This window comes from Mesitornis unicolor, unplaced genomic scaffold (genome assembly GCF_000695765.1).
Source record: "Mesitornis unicolor isolate BGI_N332 unplaced genomic scaffold, ASM69576v1 scaffold31410, whole genome shotgun sequence".
Taxonomy (NCBI): domain Eukaryota; kingdom Metazoa; phylum Chordata; class Aves; order Mesitornithiformes; family Mesitornithidae; genus Mesitornis; species Mesitornis unicolor.
The window spans coordinates 1-19944 of record NW_010160815.1 but is presented as its reverse complement, the minus strand read 5'-3'; the positions used below and the strand labels follow the sequence as shown (position 1 = coordinate 19944).

The 19944-nt window shown below is 50.4% G+C and overlaps 1 protein-coding gene across 1 annotated transcript; it reads right to left on the bottom strand.

The window, feature by feature from the left end:
- Positions 1-240: 240 nt before the first annotated feature.
- On the bottom strand, positions 241-19938 carry LOC104545893 (disheveled-associated activator of morphogenesis 1-like; the record flags this gene model as incomplete). Its single annotated transcript, XM_010191139.1, has 13 exons — positions 241-450; positions 819-989; positions 2413-2544; positions 3177-3237; positions 5324-5431; positions 6181-6349; positions 6564-6652; positions 8340-8446; positions 9205-9289; positions 13810-13913; positions 15276-15305; positions 19578-19685; positions 19798-19938. Coding segments are annotated over 13 exons (1515 nt in total), but the record flags the coding sequence as incomplete, so codon positions are not given.
- Between the last annotated feature and the right edge of the window lie 6 nt (positions 19939-19944).

Genomic DNA, 19944 nt, shown 5'->3' with positions numbered 1-19944 from the left:
GGTCAGAGGGGAGGAGGCGGTGCTGGCACCCATCACGGTGAGCTGCCCACTTACCTCCATCCACACCCCTGACCTGACTATATACACAGTATGTACACACACACTCGCCTGTGGGGAGAAAGACCGTGCCACTGTTTTGCTTTGAATCGCAAGGCAGTATAACAGGAATAAAAACAGCGCCCCCCGCCACCACTTCAAAAAGACTAACCCGCGTTTCTTTGTTGGTTGGTGGCTGTTTTTTCAGAAGTTGAGCTTGGTGATGGGCCTCTCGCGGCCACTGTCGGCCAGCTGGTTGGTGATGCGCTTGCGGTTGCGCTTCAGCTTGGAGAGGTCCTTATCGAAGACTTCGCCCGAGCGCAGGGCCGAGACGAGGTCGTCGAACTCGCCGCCTTCCTCTCCGCTCTCTTTTGCCTTCCTCGCCTTGCGTTCCCGCTCCCGCTGCTCCTTTAGCTACATGCCATGGTAGGCAGGGGGAAAAGGAGACATCTCACTCTTGTGAAGGCAATTGTGGGGATGGACAGCACACATGGTGACCCCCAAACCCATGAAACAAGAGCAGTTTCCCACCCCAGTGCTTAGCACATGAGAGCTGGTCAGGGTTATTGATAGAACCCATGGGCCAAGGTCCACAGCCCCATGGCTGCTGCATGTTCTAGCTCCAAGATCTCACCAACCCAAGGTTATCTGTTAATTAACCACTCAAGTGAAAGGTGGGTCTTAGAGTGCAGAAGCTCCTTGCCCAACCTTCAGTGCTCCCTGTGCCACCATGAGGACAGCATGCCATGGTTGCACTGCCGGACTTGCCGGTGCCCGCTCACCTGCACCTCCATGCGTGCCCGGCGCTCCTCCTCCTCCTTCCTCCTCCTCATGTTCTCATTCTCCTGCTTGGCCTCGGTCACAGCTTGAAGGAACTGGTCAAAGATGCCGAAGAACTCGTCAGGCTGCATCTTGTCCGTGTCTTCTCCAAAGTGCTTCACAGCCTTGGAAAACTGGGAGAGAGAAGACAGGGGTCTGTCAGTCTTGGAGATGCCCACTGCACCAGTGAAATTCCCCCATGGGAAGCGACCTGATGGAGTGGAGAGAAACAGTTCCAGCAGCCATGGTGGAAAGTAGGGCCTCGCTTCTTCAAGCCTCGACTTAAACATGAAATAAATCTGATTTTTTTACTTGTTGCCCTGTAAGACCTGACCTGGTCCGCTCCCGAGTTCCCTCTCCTAAAACATCCTCCATGCAACCCTTCTTGCCCCCGGCTCTGCTGAGCCTTCCCCTGCCCCAGCTCGACTTTATTAACTAAGCAGCAGTAAAAACAAGGAAGTAAAATATTGTGGGACTGGTGACCAAAGACATAAAACTAATAGTAAACATGGCAGGGAAAGGGAAACTTGCACTTTTAAGTTTTTCTTTGAAGTATTTTTGGGGTATTATTTATCATTGCCACATGCTCTCCTATTAAAACCAAATGTGTTGGTGAAACTTCTAAAAGACATTTCTGCCTGGGCTCAAGCACAGCCCTGGGTAGGGAAATAGGGAGTTTTCCAGCCTTTCCTGCTGTTTGCACACCATTAATGTATGGGAGTCAAATGAGGCAAGGTCAGGACAGGACATCCATGATCTGCCGATGCGTCCTGCTCGCCAAAGAGCCCACGACTCGTCCCTGGGGCTGACATCCTTTGTTCTCACTTCCAGTTTGAAGGAGACTCTTTGTGCACAGAAAGTTTGTTAAAACTGCGGTGACGCATTCTGGAGATAAGCATGCTGAAAAGAAAAGAAAAGCAAAATCAAAGCACACACAGATTTATTAGTTGCTTTGATTTTGCTGGGTAGACTAAGAGCAGTGTTTTTAAAGCTTGCCTGTATGATTTAGTTTTATCTGTGGGGGTGCCCAAGGCTCTTCAAAGGACATTTAGGACATTTTTATTTCTTTGTTTACTTAGGAGACTTAGCACTTCAAGATGCGGGGAGGAATCTGAGAGGTGCCATTATATAAGTCAAAATAATTAAGGTTATTCTTGTTGATTTTCACCAAGATACTAGATTCTCTGCCATGTTACAGGAGATTCAGGTGGGGGGAAAGGCTGAAAATGTTGTCCTTGCAGGATATAAAGTTAATGGATAAATAAACAAGGATGTTTCTGCTTTCCTAAGAGAAAGAAGCAACGTAATTTGAGTCTGGATACATGTTTAAAAAGCGAAGAGCTGGTGCCTTTCACACAGCCCACCCTATCCAACAACATAGGAACAGCTGCACATTGCTTCAGAGTCTCAGCAAATACTCCCATGACCTCGTGGGGAAGGTATCTGAGATGTTAACACACAGCAACAACCTCTGTGAAGGCCAGGACCATCCCTCCCTCGTTGGCTGGAGGAAAGGCTGAAACACTACGCAGGTGTCAAGGACGGCGGTGACTTTACCAGCTCTTTTGCTTCCATCAGAAGATCTTCGACGTCTGAGAAGCTGAAGCTGGCCAATGTGGTGAACTGGCTGACAACAGACACAAACTTGTCACCTGTTTGCTGAACCTGAGACTTCTGGAAGTCCAGTTCCTTTGGGGAAAAAAAATGTAAATCTGGTCAGGCCCTGGCTGATGAGGGACACAAACACCATTGGCCTCCAGTGGTGCAGTTAGGCCAGGGGTACAGGCTGCACTGCCATTGCTGCTCCCTCCTGCCATGCGTGAGACCATGGATTATCCCAGTTTACAATATCATGCCTGCAGTACGCTTTTAAGGCCAAATCCTGCAGGAGAGATCGTGGAAGCAGCATAATTCAGGAAGACAGTGAGTCAGTCGGGATATCTCCACCATCTCATCACCACTCCAGCTGGGCTGCAGGGGCACTCCCCAGCCCAAGCCCCAGCCCTCTGCGGTTTTACAGCCAAAGAGAGATCCCACGGCCCACCACAGGTCCTCCACAGGCATCACCACTAGACTGAATCAGCCTCCCTTGGCGTATTCGATGGAAATCACGCATGTGCCTAACCACACACAGCAACTTCAGTGCCAAAACAGCGCTAAGAGGACAGGCGCACGTGCAGGGCAGGAAGGAAAGACAAGCGCATCTCCAGGATGTGAGATAAAAGCAGCTTTGCTGGGAGCTCCCTCACCTGCCTCCCTGCAGAGGGATGTGGTGGTGCTCACAGCCAGGCTGAACTACATTTCATTTAAATAATACTCACAGTCTCCACTGCTCTCAGGCCGCTCCTCAGAGTGTTTATTTCTTTCTCCAGCTCGGTCATGCTGTTGGAAATAGCAGGATGTTAATTTTCAGGCTTCCCCAGCAAATTCTACAGCTCTCCAACCAACTTGACTGTGATTTTTCCTGTGAAAAGACCCTGGCGCTGCACACATTGCCTCCTGACTGAGAGCAGCGTGTCTTGAGCAGCAAATCAGGCTGACAGACTCTAAGCTAGGACACCCACCCATCTCAAAGTGGCTGCAGTTGCTTGTTTTAAAGCAAAGTACTTTTCTGTATCTTTAGTCAAGGGGACTGTGCAGGCTTAGCGAGCTCAGCAGCCTCCTGACCTCTCCAAGCAAAATGAGAGCTCAGGAGAGGGTTTTGTTGGGTACAGATTTCTCTTCCTCTCTCAAGGGTCAGCAGAAGATAGGCTTGTTACCCCAATTCACAGCGGACAATTTTTCAGGGAACCACGGTTAGGTGAATGCCATGCAAAGCATCCTTCCAAGCTGCAAGGCTTCCATAAAGGGAGATAACCCAAATATGGAGAAATAAAAATAAATCATCACATCTGGCACTGAGTCTGTTTACACAATGCTCAAGCCCCTGATAAGCGTCAAGTTCAAGTGCCTATGGGTTTCTACCACCACCTCTGAGTGGAAGCTTTCTCACAAAGACTCGATGACCACAGGCTTGACATCTTTCCAGGGGTGTCTGTCCTAGGGATGGGGTCCCTGGAAACGCTGACGTCGGGTCATGGGGCAAGCGTTCCTGGCAGGTTTACTCTGGGAAAATGCAGTTCTGGAAGCCCTGTGCTCCAGCAGACTGACAGAGGCGGCAATTTTGCTTCACAGCTGCAGGGCTGGGGGGAATTTAGGGTCTTCCAGAGCCTTTGAAACTTTTTGGTTTCACTCTAGATTGGACCAAACCCAAATATTACATATGGTGTCCAGTTTAGAGCAAAATGATAAAGTTTAGAGGGGGGGGAAATCCCCTCTGTGGAAACATTTTCTTCCCCATACATGTATCTGTACAACAGCTGCAGATGCAGGAGCTTGAGAAAGCCGGAGCCTCCACCAGCGAGGAACGTGCCCTGCTCAACCCTGTTCTCAGCCGATGCCTATGACCGCAGCTGCCATACTCGCCTCCTTGCATGCCAAGATTTGTCCTGACGCTTTGTTTAATCCCTATGGCTGACAGTTATTTTACATTTTAAACGCGAGGATGCTTGCTTTCCACATTCTGCAGGGAAGCTGCTATTGCTGCAAGAGCACTTTGAAACTTGAAAGACCCTTGAGCCACCATAAAGTCCATGCATATTTGCCATCCCCTCTCTAAAAAGGTGCAGTTTCAGGCCCTTTTCACATCCATGGCTAACAGGAAGTCGTGCTGACTGCAGAAATGTGTGATCTTTGCTGCTCAGGTCCCCAAAGTGGCAAAGCTCATAAGTTCAGCTCCCGCTGAACTTTACAACTGAAACTGAGCCTCATTGATTTCTGAGGGACTTCAGCACATACTTGGAGGGCTTTGCAGTGAACAGCAGATTTCTCCTGCACTTAAAAGTTCAGTCTGTGTTTAAGGGCTTTGCTGAACAGGGGCCTCCGCAGGCGAAGAGACAGTGGCAGCCAGCTCTGAACAGGTCACTGGGAGGCAGGGAGGGTTCAAAAGCTCCTTGTAGGCAATAGAAGCTCCGCGTTGGTGGCAAAACCGGGGCTGGGCAGGACCTGGAGGAAGGTGAGCCCCTTGCACCCCTGCCTGGTCCTGCCCACGCTGCAGGCAAAGCCTCCCCGCCTCAGGCAGATAAACAGCAGCCCTTTATCTGCAACCACACTGCAACCGCTTCCTCCTTGGTTACTTAATGTACCATTAGAAATTAATTAAATGCTTCTGCAGTGAGATAACAACAGGAAACTGCAAGCAGCTCTCCTCCCTCACTGTGGGAGGCTGATGGGCCTTTGCTGCAAGGGCTGAGATTTAAAGCTACCAGGTGATGTTTGCTTCTGCGTCCCAGGCTGCTCTCGGGCCAGCGTGGCTGCAGCACAGGGCCCAGCCCAGCAGCCAGGATCCAGCTGGGAACATGCAGGGTGACATGGAAAGGAATGCTGAAGTGAGAGGTGCTCCCTAAGCGCCACCTAAATCCCTGCTTACTTGACTTTGGCTGCCTGTGGGATGTCTCGCAGCTCGTCATGCAGGCGGAGGACTTTGGGGTATTTCTTTTCGACGATAGTGATGAGATAGTGCAGAAGGGTGATGTTCCTAGGAGAAAGGAGCAGTGAGGTCAGCATGGCGGCACCACGGGGAGTTGAGAGCTCAAGTGAGCACCCTGGTTAAATCCCAACCCTGGTAAGGAACTATTTGGGGATTTCTGCAAGGATGCTGCTCACTGTCTGTCTGGATCCCAGAGCAGGGGATGTGCGATGGGTCTCTCCCATGCACAGCCACAGTGCAGAGCAGGCTGGTCCCTTCAAGCAAGGAGGAAGGACCCAAAGGAGGTGACCTGAACATCACCATTCCTGTCCTCCATTGTCTTTACTGATGGATGAGACCAGGCAGGTTTCAGACCTGACCCAGCTTTGTCCACAGAGCTGGGCAGGGGAGAGAGAACCAGGTGATGGCTGGGGGCTGCAGAGGGAGTTCCCATGAAGAGGAGCCCCTGGGACCCTTCCTCTGGCCACTGCACCACAGCACGATGGCTCTTGGCTTCTCAAAAGGGGGAAAAAGCATCTGGAGGATGATCATCCCAATCAGCCTCAGCTGCTGTTTAACTGGCCCAGGAAGTAAAGCCCCCATTGATCCCTGTGCTGATCTGCAGCCTGGCTTCCCTTGAAATCTTTCCTGCTCCAAAAATGGATGCTTACTTCATTGAATGTGCCAGATGGGGTGGCACAAGGGAAGGGACTGCTCCTACCTCCCCGCATCCCAGAGGCAGAGCTAACAACCCCTCCATTCCCCCACCACCTCTGGGCCTGTGTACGCCACTGAGGACGAGGGCAGGGGCTGCTCACTTGTCAATGCTGGACTTGGTGTCTGCAATCTTGTTGAGGCTGGAGATCTTAAACCCGAAGGCATTGCCCCTCTGGCCCTTGTTCATGTAGTTCCCGAAGGCCAGGACCACCTCCAGCAGCTGCTGGAGGCTACTGCTCTGCAGCACCGCCTTGGAGCCTGCGCGGATGGCTGAAAGCAGAGAGGTGTGGGACATTATCCCCTGCCATGACAGCGCCCTGGTCCTCTTTTCTTGCAACATACCCTTCAGCGGCCCCATGACCAAAGAGCGACCACCAGCTCCCTCCCTTCCCTGGTGTCACTGCAACCTCCACGTGGACCAAGCTTGGAGGGATGCTCTTGCTATAAGCTGGGACAGAGCCCCTTAGCAGGTCCAGTCACTTGCCTTCCACCTTGGGTTTGACTTCTGCAACTCTCTCTGCAAATTTCTTCTTGAAGTAGAGGGACTGCAGCCTTTGCTGATAATGGTTTATCCTGGAAAAAAAAGAGGTGCAAGTTAAGCTTTGCTTGCTCCAGGCAGAGCTCTGTTGCTCTGCTGCTCGCAGCTGTGCTTACAAAGCACACTTGAGCCATGGTAATTAAAAAATAATGACCGTGTTTCTCTCTGAAACTGTGCTGGGATGGGAAATGGCAACTGAAGCTACAGCTGGCCTGGGGTGCATCCAGGTGGGCTCTTAAGCACATAAGGCCATCCTTAACTCAGCAGGTTCAACAAGTGCATTTTTACACCCTATTGCAATGAACAAACAGTTCATTTACGACCACTCCTTAGCAAAGATCCTGATGAAGTGTGGGCTTTGTGATGAGCTGTGACTGGACACAGGCACGCCAGCTACCAGCACAAACAAAACTGGACCTTCGGATCCTCAAAATGATGGCCTGGGCTGGAAAGCCACCAACACAGCCCAACCCAGCCTTTTTCTGAGCAAGTTAGGGATGGCTCTGCTCATGTCAGCTGTATTTAGGCTAAATGAGACCTCACTTGTAGGCAAATGGCAGTCTGAGTCATTTGGACCAAGGACCCATAGGGGACGTGCTCACAGACGAGGCCATGGGTTATGCTGTTGCTGTGCTAATCAGAGGTGACAAAGACATCACACTCAGTTACAGACCACAGGGCAAATTAAAAAGCTGTGCTGGAAATCAAGGAAAATATTTGCATCAGCACGTTGTGCTTTGCAGAAGACGAAGGCACAGGAGCAACACTTGGGCAAGAGGCTGTGAAGAAGAAAGGTGACCTGCAACAGGGAAGCTAATTCTGAGAATCTTCCATCCCCAGGGGCTCAGGTCTGAACTTCATGGCTCCATTCTCCCTGTGACACTCAGCGACTACACAGTACATCGCCCTGGTGCTCATCAGCGCGTTTCTCGGGGAGGACAGGAGCATTTCTGGTTTTGACCTCCTGATATGATCTCAGATTGTAAAACTCACCGACTTTGCAAACAAGTGACTTGCCTGAAGTTCAGCTAAGAAATTCAAAGAACTCGATACTCAGTTGGATTTAAATAAGGAACTTCAAGATTTTAAACCAGCACCTCTAGAGGATGTGCATGCAAAAGATAAGGTTATTCATCCCTGAAGACTTCTGAGCCTTAAATTATTGCTACCAGGAGCAGGAAGAAATGACATTTCCTTCCCATCTCATATATCAGGAGCCCCAGGGACGAGTCATTCCTGAAGGTGAGGAGTAGGACTCAACTACACAGCAAGGCAAAATTTACATACATCAGTCCTGAGGATTCATTAGGATGTGTTCGTGTGGAGGGGAAAGGAGCACTGCTATAGCGCTGTTATCACTCAGTGTTGTTATCAGCACTTCCCACCTGGACTACGATGCAGATGATGCAGGCTTTCAGAGTCATGCCAGACCGCATTTTTCTCCCACAAACAAGAGGGGAAATGTGTCGGGATGCATCTCCCCATCCCTCTTCCCACTGCTCCATCCAGCTCCTGCTTGTCTGGGATGCACAACCCTGATTTTAGGAGCACAGCATCACAAGTGATCCTTACGGGGGGGAGCACCTTGCTTTGGCCCACTCCTTTCTTGATGTGAAAAACAGCAAGCAGGGCATGTTTTCCAATGAGGCTCCATGAAATGGCGACCTTCACAACCATCCTGTGCAGCCACTGGCCAAAACACGTATTTCCTGGGCCACCAACCTGCTCATTTCGAAGAGGAACCGGTCAGCCTTGGCCATACGATCCAGTTCGTGCTTATGCTCTTCCAGGAGGTCAATGTCACCTTTCTCAGGAACGAACTTCAGGAGCTAAACAGGGGAAAGCACACTTGTGGACATGAGGTTCATGCACAGGTTTCGAGAAGCAAAACCGTGATTTATTTGCCTGAAACTACTATTTTTTCAACAGGTACAGACAGTGACCCCAAGACACCTGTGAAATAAACGTTATCACTGTCCCAGTGGCCTTCCTCCCATTACCCCATCACATTACTGTCTCTTGCTTCTGCCCTGCCATTGCTCTGGTTTTACAACAGATGTACTATATCTGCTCCAAGGAGGTTTTGACATCAGAGGAGGTGTCAGGGACTATCATTTGCTGCAACACTACCTATTTGCAGACAGAAATTTTGCCCAATGAAAACTCCCATGTCTCTGCTGAAACTGCAATTACCAGCTCAGCTTTAGGGACAGGTGACTAAAATGCTCCCACAGGGAGTCGGAGGGGTTGAAAAATGGGATTCCCTTTCTGAGGACTGCACAAACGCTGAACAAGCTTTCAAAAATAAACCCCCACTGAGCACAGACTTCAAGCCACAGCCACAAAATGGGCAACAGGCTGATCCTTGGGGTCCCAGGGTACAGGCATGGCACATGGACGTCGTGCTACCCCCAGCACCGATGCTACGACTGAGCTGCTTTCCCTCTTGAATTGTTTTTTAACATGCAGTTGATAATAATTTGGGGCCTCAACACACTTCTCAAAGCCGTGGTTTGGTCCCAGATGCCTTGCACAGCATGGTCTGAGCATGAGGAAACCGCGGAGGAGTGCGAGACACGTTGCCCACCTGCTCCAGCATGTCTTTCGGGAGGTCTTCCTGCTCGTCCATTGTCAAAATCGCTCGCTTGATCTCCTCGTTGGAGAGTTTCAGTCTTGGAGGTGGAGGGGAAGGAGAGTTATTCCCAGCCCAGCAATCGGGCAAGGTTCAGGAGCATTTCCTTACACACCCATGCAATACAAACAACTTAGCTCTTGGCCAGTAGCAGCATCACGAATAACACTATATAGTGTGTTGTGAAGAAGGACGTGTGAGAAACGTGGCGGGATCCTGCTCTGCCAAGGCACAGTACATAGCGGCCTGGCTGCGAACAGAAGGGGTGAAACCTCACTGCCCAATTCAAGCTGCCATCCCCTATTTTATAGTATTCTGTATAAGTACAGCAAGTAGTGTATTAGACATATATGAAAAATAAGTAACTTTTATATCTAACTCTTGCCCATAGCAACGCTGTTCCTGTGGTGTCAGCATCCCCGAAGGCCATGGGGCCAGCGAGGGTCAGCTTCCTGTCGGCAGCACAGCCCAGTCTGGGCTCAGGAGCACAGCTCACCATGGCTCCCGAACCCACTGCTACAATCCCTAAGGGAAATCTGGCCAATTTCTATTGCTTTTCTTGGATTTAAATATCACCTTCACCATTGTCTCCAGCTGCCTCTTGCTGAAGTCTCTCTCTAGGAAGAAAGAGAAAACGGCCCAAAATTTGGGGAAGTAGATGCTGAGCAACCCAGGAAATCCATCAGCTTTTTTTTTGAGGGGAGAGGGGGCAGGATTCAACATGCTTCAAACTGTAACAGGTTGGAAACCAGCCCCCCCCTCCACCATTTTATTCCTTCTCATAATAGGAACTGAAGATGTAGCCTCAAATTGGAGCAACCATCAGTTACTGTTTAATGTGTCTGTAGCACTCCCCACGACCGCTCCCTGCAAGAACTTTGATTGCAAAACCACACATATTTTTCTTCACCTTTTTGAATTGCGGTTCATAAAATAAAGCTAAATGCAAAAGAGGTAAAACCCAGAAACGCCTGCAACTCTGTCTGCCAACATCTTATCCCTTGCCCAGCTTGCAGTGGTGGTTAAAGCCATTGCAACAGACAACAGCTTAAAAAAATAATCCTCTGCGCTTGCATGCATGGAAAATTCGCATGGTTGAAAAGACATGTTTATGGGCTTTAAGGAAACCAATTGCTCCAGTCTCAGCAATCAGCGTTGCCAAGGGATGCTGAAACGCTGGATGTGGCTCAAAGGAATGAGCTGGAAGCAGAAACACATCCTACGGCGGGATGGGAGACCTTGGAAGCCAACCTGATCAGCAGATCAAAAAGAAGATTGCAACCTGCGTTGATCACTCCAAGTAATTAAATGAGGAGGGCAATTTTCATCCTGCTCAAAGGAGTCCCCAAAGAGAGAGTTTGTCAAATGAGGAGCGAGTTAAAATCTCAGCTCAGCCAGGGGAAGAAGCTCAAAGACTGCACTGAGCAGCACCCAGGACACCACAGCACTGACCTCTAGGGTCGCCTCACAAGAAGCAAACCCAGGATCCATGGAAAATGTCCCCTCTGATGCTTGCAGTGACAAGCAGCCATGTCCTGGGGACACCCTACCTGTCCCATATCAGGGCAGTGGAAGGATGGACATGAATTGAGGTGGGATATGAAGCTGCAGGAGGACTCCTTTCACACCCAAGCAGTGACATGAGAGCTCAGACCAGCACCAAATGTCACATCAGTACCCACCCCATTGAAAAGCAGAGACTGGTTGGGTTTGGACATTTTGGGGAACCTCGAGACACAAAAATGCTCCTGGAAGAAGGGGGCTGGTAGGCAGCTTCCCCTCATCCAAAGCCAAAATGAACACCTAAAGCACACAGTTTCTACTGTGGCCATCTCCAGGAGGGTGGTGAAAGATGAAGGTGACTTTTGTAAGCCCTGTTCATTAAAAGCAAAGTTGATAATACAGTGTATTAAGAAGAAAAAAAAAACAAAGAGGCTGAAAAAACTTTTCTCAGGAATCATCAAAATCCGGTGCCAAGAACAAGAGCCGGCCCCCGGCATTGGCAGACAGCAAGTGCGGGACACCAGAAGAAAACAGCTTCTCAGACAATTTGATGGGAAAGGGGCCAGGGAAAGCTAGAAGCTTATCTATAAGCACAATAATTATAATTGTTGGCAGCAGCTGTCGAACGCAAGCTGTCTGAGAGGAACGGGGTCACAAGAGTTGCTGTCACAGGGATTTAAATCCAGCAGCTTGCCGATGCGAAGTGACAGTTCACCAGCCTGACAAGCGCGGGGCTGTTTTGCGGGGCTTTTGTAGAAACCCGCAGAGGACATAATAAGTGTGAAGGGGAAAAAAACCGAATCCTGCCGGGAAAGGGACGTGCTCTCTTGAAAAGCCACATTCACTTGAGAAAAATGCTCCATGCCGCCTTGCTGGAATCAAACGAGCCATTCAACGCCAGCATAGGCAGAAAAAGATGGAGCGAAGGCTTGGTTTGCATCTTGTGGGATGCAGCACTAAAAATACACACATGTACACAGGGGGCAAAAGTGAGAACGTGGTGGGTTCACGGAGGAAGACTTGATAATGCACTGACATCAGCAAATCATTCTCCACAGAAAAAGAATAAAAAAGCAAGTGTTAAAAATAGTCTTGTGCTGGATTACAAGACGGAGGAAAATCCAGTGATCTCACTGTGCAGCAATTTCTCCCAAAGCAAGAGAAACAGGCAAAAAACTAAATCTACAGAGAGAGAGAAAGTATCTTGCTGGCTGTAATCTTTCCATGCTGCAAGCCAGACAGCGCCTGGTGAGCTTACAAATGTCTGGGCTAAATAAAGGGCCAAGTCTGCACGTCCTTTCGCATGTGAAAGTCCGCTTGTCCCCATGGTGGCCGCACGAGCGAGGCAGAAGAGCAGCAGCCTGGCTGTGGTGAGCTGCCCTGTGGGACCAGTCCCTCTGTGACACTGGCACTGGGGACCCGCTGCTCTGCCCAGCTTAGGCATGGGCAGCTGGAGTGGGCAGAGATGAAGGGGTTTGCCCAAGGTCCTATGGAGTCTGCAAGAGATGCAGGGGCTGGACGTGAGCCCACCAGCAGGATGCTCAGACTTCATCTCAACACTGCCCTTCCTTTCAGCCACTTGGCATTAAAACTCCCAAATCGCATGACCCCGGGAGCACCACGGGACGAACCCCAAAACATCCCCAGAACAGTGGCTGGCACAAGCCACTGCTCCCCCTGAGCCGCTCATCTCCTCAGGGCCCTGATGCTGCGGGACGTGCTCGGGAAAAGCTGTGTAAGTCCTGGGGACCACCCTGCAGGGCAGGTCTGATCCCACTTCTCCCCTAGGAAATGACCCAAAAAGGAGGGCAGAGAGGCAGTGGTCTCCCTCATGCCCTTTTTGTGGGAATAATTACCAACCACTCGTTTCCAGCCATCGTTCTTGGAAGAGAAAGCTTTGCTGGTGAGATGAAATTAAGACCTTTACTACATAAAACTTGCAAGATGTTAAGCGATCAGGTGGCTTCCCTCCCACAGGAGGGCTATTTGTGTGTTTACCTTGCAATCATGCACTTAAATCTAAGTCTGAATTACATCTAAACCCCCTCTGACGGTGCGCTGCTCCGCCAGTGTCCCGAATCTCATCGCTTTACTTGCTAACAGCTGGCTGACACAGACATCCTCATTTCCCTGCTGCTTTAAACTCTGCTTTAATCGTCATCCTTTTTATTTGGACTGCTAAGAAGTATGAAAATCCCCAGAAGCAATCCAGAGCAGAAATGGCCGTAAACACAGCAATTTCACCCCCAACCGCTGCGGCACACGGCTCACTGCACTCATTGCTCCCACTGCCTGCAGGGCTGTGGACGATCTCATCTCCAGGAGAGCTTGGAGAAGCACCAGGGACTGTGAGTTACCCACCCAGATGGGTTTTTTTCCAGACATCAGCCTCTGCATGCTTTCTAGGGAAGGAAACCAGCTGGGCTGCCCAGGCAAGGCACTGGCTCCGCTGACCCCCAGTCCGGGAAAACACAGAATTTGGGCACCATGGCTGCTGCTCCATCCCAGACGACCTGGGTGGCACAAACACTTCTGCACTTCCAGGCAGCAGAGTGAACATTTCTGAATGGAGCTATATTTTACTGCTGTTGGGTTATTTTTTTTTCTGGGTGAGTCAGAAACAAGTGGCATTTTCTGCTGTTCTTTGGAGATTTTGGTCTTTTTTTCAAGTAGCTACGCTGATGGTTGATCCTTTCAGACCACTGCAGCCTGGCGTCTCCTTTCGCAGGAGTCACTCTTGTTGCTGTAGTTTATCTTGCCAAAAAAAGGCTCTTGTTATCCTCTTGACAGCAATCTGGGGATTGGGTTATATTGCTGGTGCTGAGCCTGCCTGGTGAGGGGCGCGCAGGATATTGAATTGCCATTTACCTGGTTAATCCCATTTCCCCCTGTGCCACCCCGCCATGAAGGCTGTAAGGCTATAGCTGGGCTCAGATGTCACTGGCTCTCCTTCCACGCTGGCTCCTGTCATTAAACCCCCCCAGGGATGAGGAGCACCCCCAGTCCAAGGCAGGGTATCAAGCATCCCCCTGGAGGGCAAGAAGGCATTAACCGTACCTGGAGAGGAGGATATTGCAATTCTGGGCCCGCCGGCCGTCTATGACCGAAAGCTCCTTGACTTTATGCCGGGAACTCAAGGTGTCATCAATAGCATCTTCCTTCTACAATAAAAAAAAAAAAGAGGTAAAAAGAAAAAAAAGCTTGGAGAAAAGCCGTGGAGAAGCAAAGACATTTAGTACTCTCAGCACACAGCAACATGATACACAGTGGACCCGCATTAATCAGGAGTGTCACCACGGGTTACGGGTAAAACCCATTGCCTGTAACTGCAGCACAGTAAGTCGTTTCATAAACCGCGGCTGGCTTTGAAGCCACTGGTTAGAAATGTAAATATTTTCTCAGACACGGAAGATTTAAGAATCTGCAAACACAGGCGCTGCTGAATAAATAAAGACAGGTTTTCTTCGCATACATATTTGTGATACTTCATTATATTCTTGCATGAAATGTTTCATTATGGGCTGCTGCACACACTCAGCATCACTCTTGCTCTTCACCCCAGCTCCAGACACCTGCAGTCGTCCTTCATGCATCAGTCCTCCCGAGCAAGCAAACCAACACCAGCCACCAGACTTGCAAACACAACCTCCAGCATTTGCTGCTTTTTCAGAGAAATTTTCCCAAATAAAGGATTTGAAAACAGGAATCTGTGTGGCATAAGCACCTACATGTCCTAGGCACCTTAAATACACTACCTTCAAATAAGTAACAATATACCAAACTGTGGCTGCGGGCAAATGGGCAGACCTACATAACAGCAGTCTTGCAGGGTTGCCCAAGGGGTCATGTTGCCCTTGGTTTTAATTTACCAAGCGGCATGTTTTAGTAAGGTTAATCAATTAAAAGCTGGCTATTCAATCCTTCTGGAAGGAACACGACCTGGAGCTACAAGGTCCCAGGTGCTACAGATCCACACTAAACGTCTATGAGCGTAGGAGACCTGGCACACACCCACTGCACTCACTGAGACTGAGCAATGAAGTTCCTATTTGTTCACTCTTTTTCTTGTTTGAATTAAAAAAACCCCAAACAAAACAGCTATAAGAAGTGTAAAGCTGCTGGGAAACGTGGTGTAGAGTGAAGGAAGGTGAGCCCCAGGTCACCTCCCACCAGCTGCCCCTCTCTTGTGCCTTGCCTGCTCTGACCACAATGAAGCAGAGAGCTTCAACCCAAAGATATGAGCTCATTTATTTCCATTTATTTCTTTTGAAAAGTGAAAATGCTCAGGGGTAGGGGCTTCTCAGTGTTAAGCTGCATTGGAAAATCCAACCCCTGGACTCAGATGCTGGCTTCGATGTTGGTTCAGACAGCACCAAAGGCAGCTTCATACTTGCCAACTTTCCAGCTGCTCCTCCTGGTGATCTTTGTCCCTCTCTAATTTAACCTCTCTGATCTAACCTCCCCTTGGCCGCATGTTAAGCCCCCATCCCCTGCACACCCAGCCTCTGCAGATGCTCGCTTACCTGTCTGGAGTTACCGTTCACAAAGAAGTCCTACAGCCATAGCAGAAGCATGGAAAAAGGCAGTAAAAACACATGCAGTTCAGTGATCTCAGCAAAAGGAATCAAAGCACAGTCAAGGGGAGGGTGCATGATGGGGGGCTCAGCCAGCATGGGGAGGCACCCGTGGGTCTGCCAGTGCTGAAATAGGGGGGATGCACATGAAAATGTGGAGAGGATTGAAGGATGCACAGAAGGGGAGGGCTGGCAGGAGAGGGAGAGGTGGCTCCATGAATGCATCAGGCCAAGGCATTGGTGTGCAAGCAGGTGAGGAGGGGACATGGGACGAGCTGGGCGGGATGCTGGCCGAGCCCCACTGTTGCTCTGTGCTGAAAGGCACAGCCCTGCTCAGCTCACCGCGCTGGGTAAGAAAATTGCTGGTTTGAGCAAATCTGAGGGACTGAAAGGCCAATGTGACTGTCAGGAAATACAGGGCCTTCAAGTGGAAATAACGAGAGGCTCATCCCAGAGCAAATCTGGCCGCAGCAAAACTTTACCATTTGCCATAGCAACATGTTTCCCCTTGACTTCTCCTCTGACAGGGACAACCCCCCTTCTTCAGGGCTCGGCACCCTGGCCAAATGCCACCCTGATGCCCCACCAGCATTGCACTCCTCCACAGATCTGGTTGTCCTTCAGGGCTCCCCACACCAGACTGGAAGCACAAGAGGCAAAGCCGGCACTGCACACACACACACACACACAAAAAAAAAACCACACATGGGTTTTCCCTCCTCCTTCTCTGTGCTGCTCAAGAGACCATCCAGCAGCTCTGCAGTGGGGAGGGAGGTTCCAAAGGTGCATAAATGGTTTGTTCCAATTATTTTTTTTAGTGAAACAAGAAGGCAGGCAGTGAGCGAAAGGGGTAGGTGGGTCCAAACACAGTTGGTATACGAGAGCGCTTCCCTCCAGCCCCTCTGTGCCAATGGCCCATGTACCTCATTCACATTGGTCATCTCCAGACACAGCCCATCGCTGCTAGCTTTTGAAAGGAAACCTTTTAACACAGGTTGACCCCCGACTGGTTGCTGAGGCTGGAGTAGCCCTGGACCCACATGTGGCTCTGGGTGGGAGGATGGCAAAGGACTCCCATTAGATGCCACTGAACACCCGGGGATGGGGTACCGGCACCCAGGGGCTGAGCCATGCTGACCACAGGCTGGACGTGAGGCTGTTGCAAAGGCAGAATTTAACTCCATGGATCAGTTAAGGTTGAGGATTGGTGTTTCATAAAGCAACCTCTTCCCAGCAACATCCTTCACCAGACAGGCACAAAGCACATACCCTGCTATGGGTATCTTCTTGTTTGTTTAACTGGTCCTTAATTAGGAAGCCTCCCTTCCATCCTGGTGCTCAGCCCTGCTCCACAATGCTCAGACTTGCCCCATGCCACCAGAGAGGAGATCACGGAGGTCCTCCTGCAGTCTCCTGCTCCAGGAGAGGGAGGGCACCCCAGCGTTAAGGTAGAGAAAAGGCTTATTACCAAAACCCTCGCTCTCTGACTCAAACCAGCCTCATTCCTGTCCCTGTCCCTTGCATGAACTACAATCAGCCTCTACTGCAGGATAGTGGTGTAAGAAGAAGGACCTTTAAATCTGCTGTCACTGTCCCACAAAACGTTCCCCACCGCTGTTGCTCCTGGCCCCTGTGCAGGTCACTCTTGCTTGCACAGAGGAGTTGGAGGCTTTTCTTCTTTCATCCTTTTTTGGGAGATGAATTCCTTCCCAGGTCGCTGCCAAGCCCCTGGTTCAACAACACGTCTTTCTTCCACTTGGCCGCGGCTCTTTCACATCACTCACTGCTGCGGGACCTGCCAGGACTGCCCTGGCTGTGTCATCGCCACTTATCGGCACCACTCCCAGTCTCTTCCACTTGCAGATTCCCAGAATATCTCTGTCGGAGGTGCAGACCCCTGCGTAGCACATGTAAGCACTGATGGCCTTATACTTGCTCTTCTTCACCACCGCATGCACGTCCTTAAGCAGCCACCCCCAGCCCTGAAGGATCCTTATACCACAGCCTGAAATACAGAGCTCCTGATGTTTTTTCTGTTATATTTAGAGAGATTGGTAAATGCTGATATTACGTACAGCTGCGGGGCTGCTCTGGGGACAGGGACATCTGCAGAGCCTCATGAAGGCAGGACAGGGAAGATACGGGCTCTCCTGGTGGCTCAGTGGCAGGGATGCTCCCAGGCTGAGCCCCAGCAAGCCCAGAGGGCTCCTGGCCCTGCATAGAAAGGGCCTTTCTGGAGGGCTGCAGAGCTCACTTCACAGCCTGCGTTTACATCCTAGCCTGTGATGTGGGAAAAGGATTTAAAGAGGTGCTTAATTTTAAGTACATCATTATGTCTTAGGTCTGTGTGCTACTTAGGGATTCCCAGTCACTATGGCAATAAAAGCAGCCAAAGCCCATCAACAGCAGCCCCACAATAGCTAGCAGGGGGGCTCAGAGATCACAGAATCACACAATATTAGGAGTTGGAAGGGACCTCCAAAGATCATCCAGTCCAACCCCCCTGCCAGAGCAGGATCATGCAGACCAGGTCACACAGAGATCTCTCTGCATCACACACACCTCTGCATGCTGCCCCCAAACTCTGCTGAGAGATCAGTCACAGCGATGCACTGCTTGCCCATGCAGTTTTGTAGCCCTGATTTCCTTGGGGTACAGGCAGGCAGGCAGCTCCCCTGCCCCAGGTCCTGCAGATCTTGTGTCTCAGGACAAGTGAGTGGTATGATCACTGAGCAAGTGACTTTTGGTTAAGGGCTCAAGACAGAGACCAGAAAGAGGACATCCCTACTCCTCCCCTGCTTGATCATGAAGCCTGGGTGAACCACAAGGAACTCATCATGCTCCCAATGGTGGCTCCAGCCCCAGCAGCACCTCACAGGTGAGTTTTCAACTCCTCTTTCCCAATTTCCCTTCCAGATGCTCTCACAGCACCCTCTGCCAGTCCTACCCCAGTCTCTGGCTCCCATGTTCAGCTCCCTTTTAGTCCTCATCTGATCTGGAGTGAGAGCCCGTGTCACAGCTCTTCTTGCAGCATCTCCCTCTTCTTGCTGGCCCTGAACCTACTGAGCCACTTCACCCAGCAGGACCTTGGCCAAGCCATATTATTTTTAAATTCCTGCCTGGCAATAATCCACAGCACACCAGGTGATTCACGGACTCAGGCAGGCAAGCCAGAGGGCAAACTGTCCTGCCGACACACCAGCTTTCTATTCTTGCTGCCTTTCCATTCCATCTTCCCTTCAGACGTGCCCTTCAGCAGACACAAGCCATTCTCCAAAAATGCCGAGGGAAAGTGCCAGCACCATGGTCATCTATTGCCGAAACACACTGGGGCAGCACATACTTCTGCTGGGTTACTCCTGATATTTGCCCTGCTTTAATCTGCCCTGATCTTTCCCTCAATTAGCCCCCGGAAGAGATTAAACTCTCACGTTGCCTAAGGAGCTTATGTATCAGGTCCTCTCCTTCCTGGCACTGTCCCTCTGGCCGAGCCTGGCAAGAGGGGGACAATCTGTCCTCTCCTCCCAGCAGTGCAGGTGAACATGACTTTTCAACCTCTTTTCTTGCTTTTTCTCCTGCCTTCTTGAAAAACTCAATGCTTTTACCCATCATGGTCCTGCCTGGGGTAAAACAAGTGTCTAATTTTCTTCGTGTGCTTTGATGCCTTCCAAGTTGGGGCCATATTGCTTGAGCAGGAGATTAAAAAGCAGAGACTTCTTCCTGCAGTGTCATTATTTTGGTTTGGGATTTGCTTTGTTGTTCAAAGCTCACATTTTGCTCTGGGCTCACTACAAAACTAAAAGAAGAGATCCACCCACAGTAGATGTGGGCAAAACTTAGTCCTTCTTGGCCAGAGAGGGATAGACATTTTCCACCCAATATGGAATCATGAAGCAGTTGCTGTTAAGAGTGATCCAAAAATATTACCCAACCATGGCCACATCTGGGGGCTATTTTCATACATTCCCCGTCTCTTTTTTTGGGGGGGGAGGGTTTGTTGATCCATCTTCACTACACACATGGTCAGGTGCGTGGGCAGGGGCGAAATCAGGGACACCGAGCTGTGAATGGCCACTTCAGTGCAAAGGCACCGGCATGCGGATGAAGATAAAGCAGATCAAGTGGATCTGGCAAAAAATGGCGTTGGTATGAAATAATGATGGGAGAGGTGTTTTGAGACCACAAGTGAAACCGCGCGATCTCGTAACGGTGGTGCCTCGCCCAGACCCACACACGCGAGCCAGTCATTACCTGCTGTCTTTGGTAGGCAGAAAATGTCCTTTCCAGGTCTTCAAGATCCAGGATTTTGAATACTTTTGTGTCATCTATGTCGGTCCACACGGTGCCTGCCAGCTTGTTCTGTAAGACAGCGGGAGGGTTGCGGGCTGGGGGTCCCCTGCCCCAACCTGTCCCCATGGCATTGGGTGGCCATCTAGCACCTCCAGTTTCACTGAGCTATTGCCTGGCTTACCTCTGGTAGCTTGGACCAGTTGAAGGACTTGAGGGCATTTGTTGGCTGTGGGATGCTCTTCTTCTTGAGAGCAAAGCCCAGCGGTGCTCCAGGGGGAGGCATGACCCCATCCAGGGGTGGGGGGCCAGGGGGTGGTGGGGGACCACC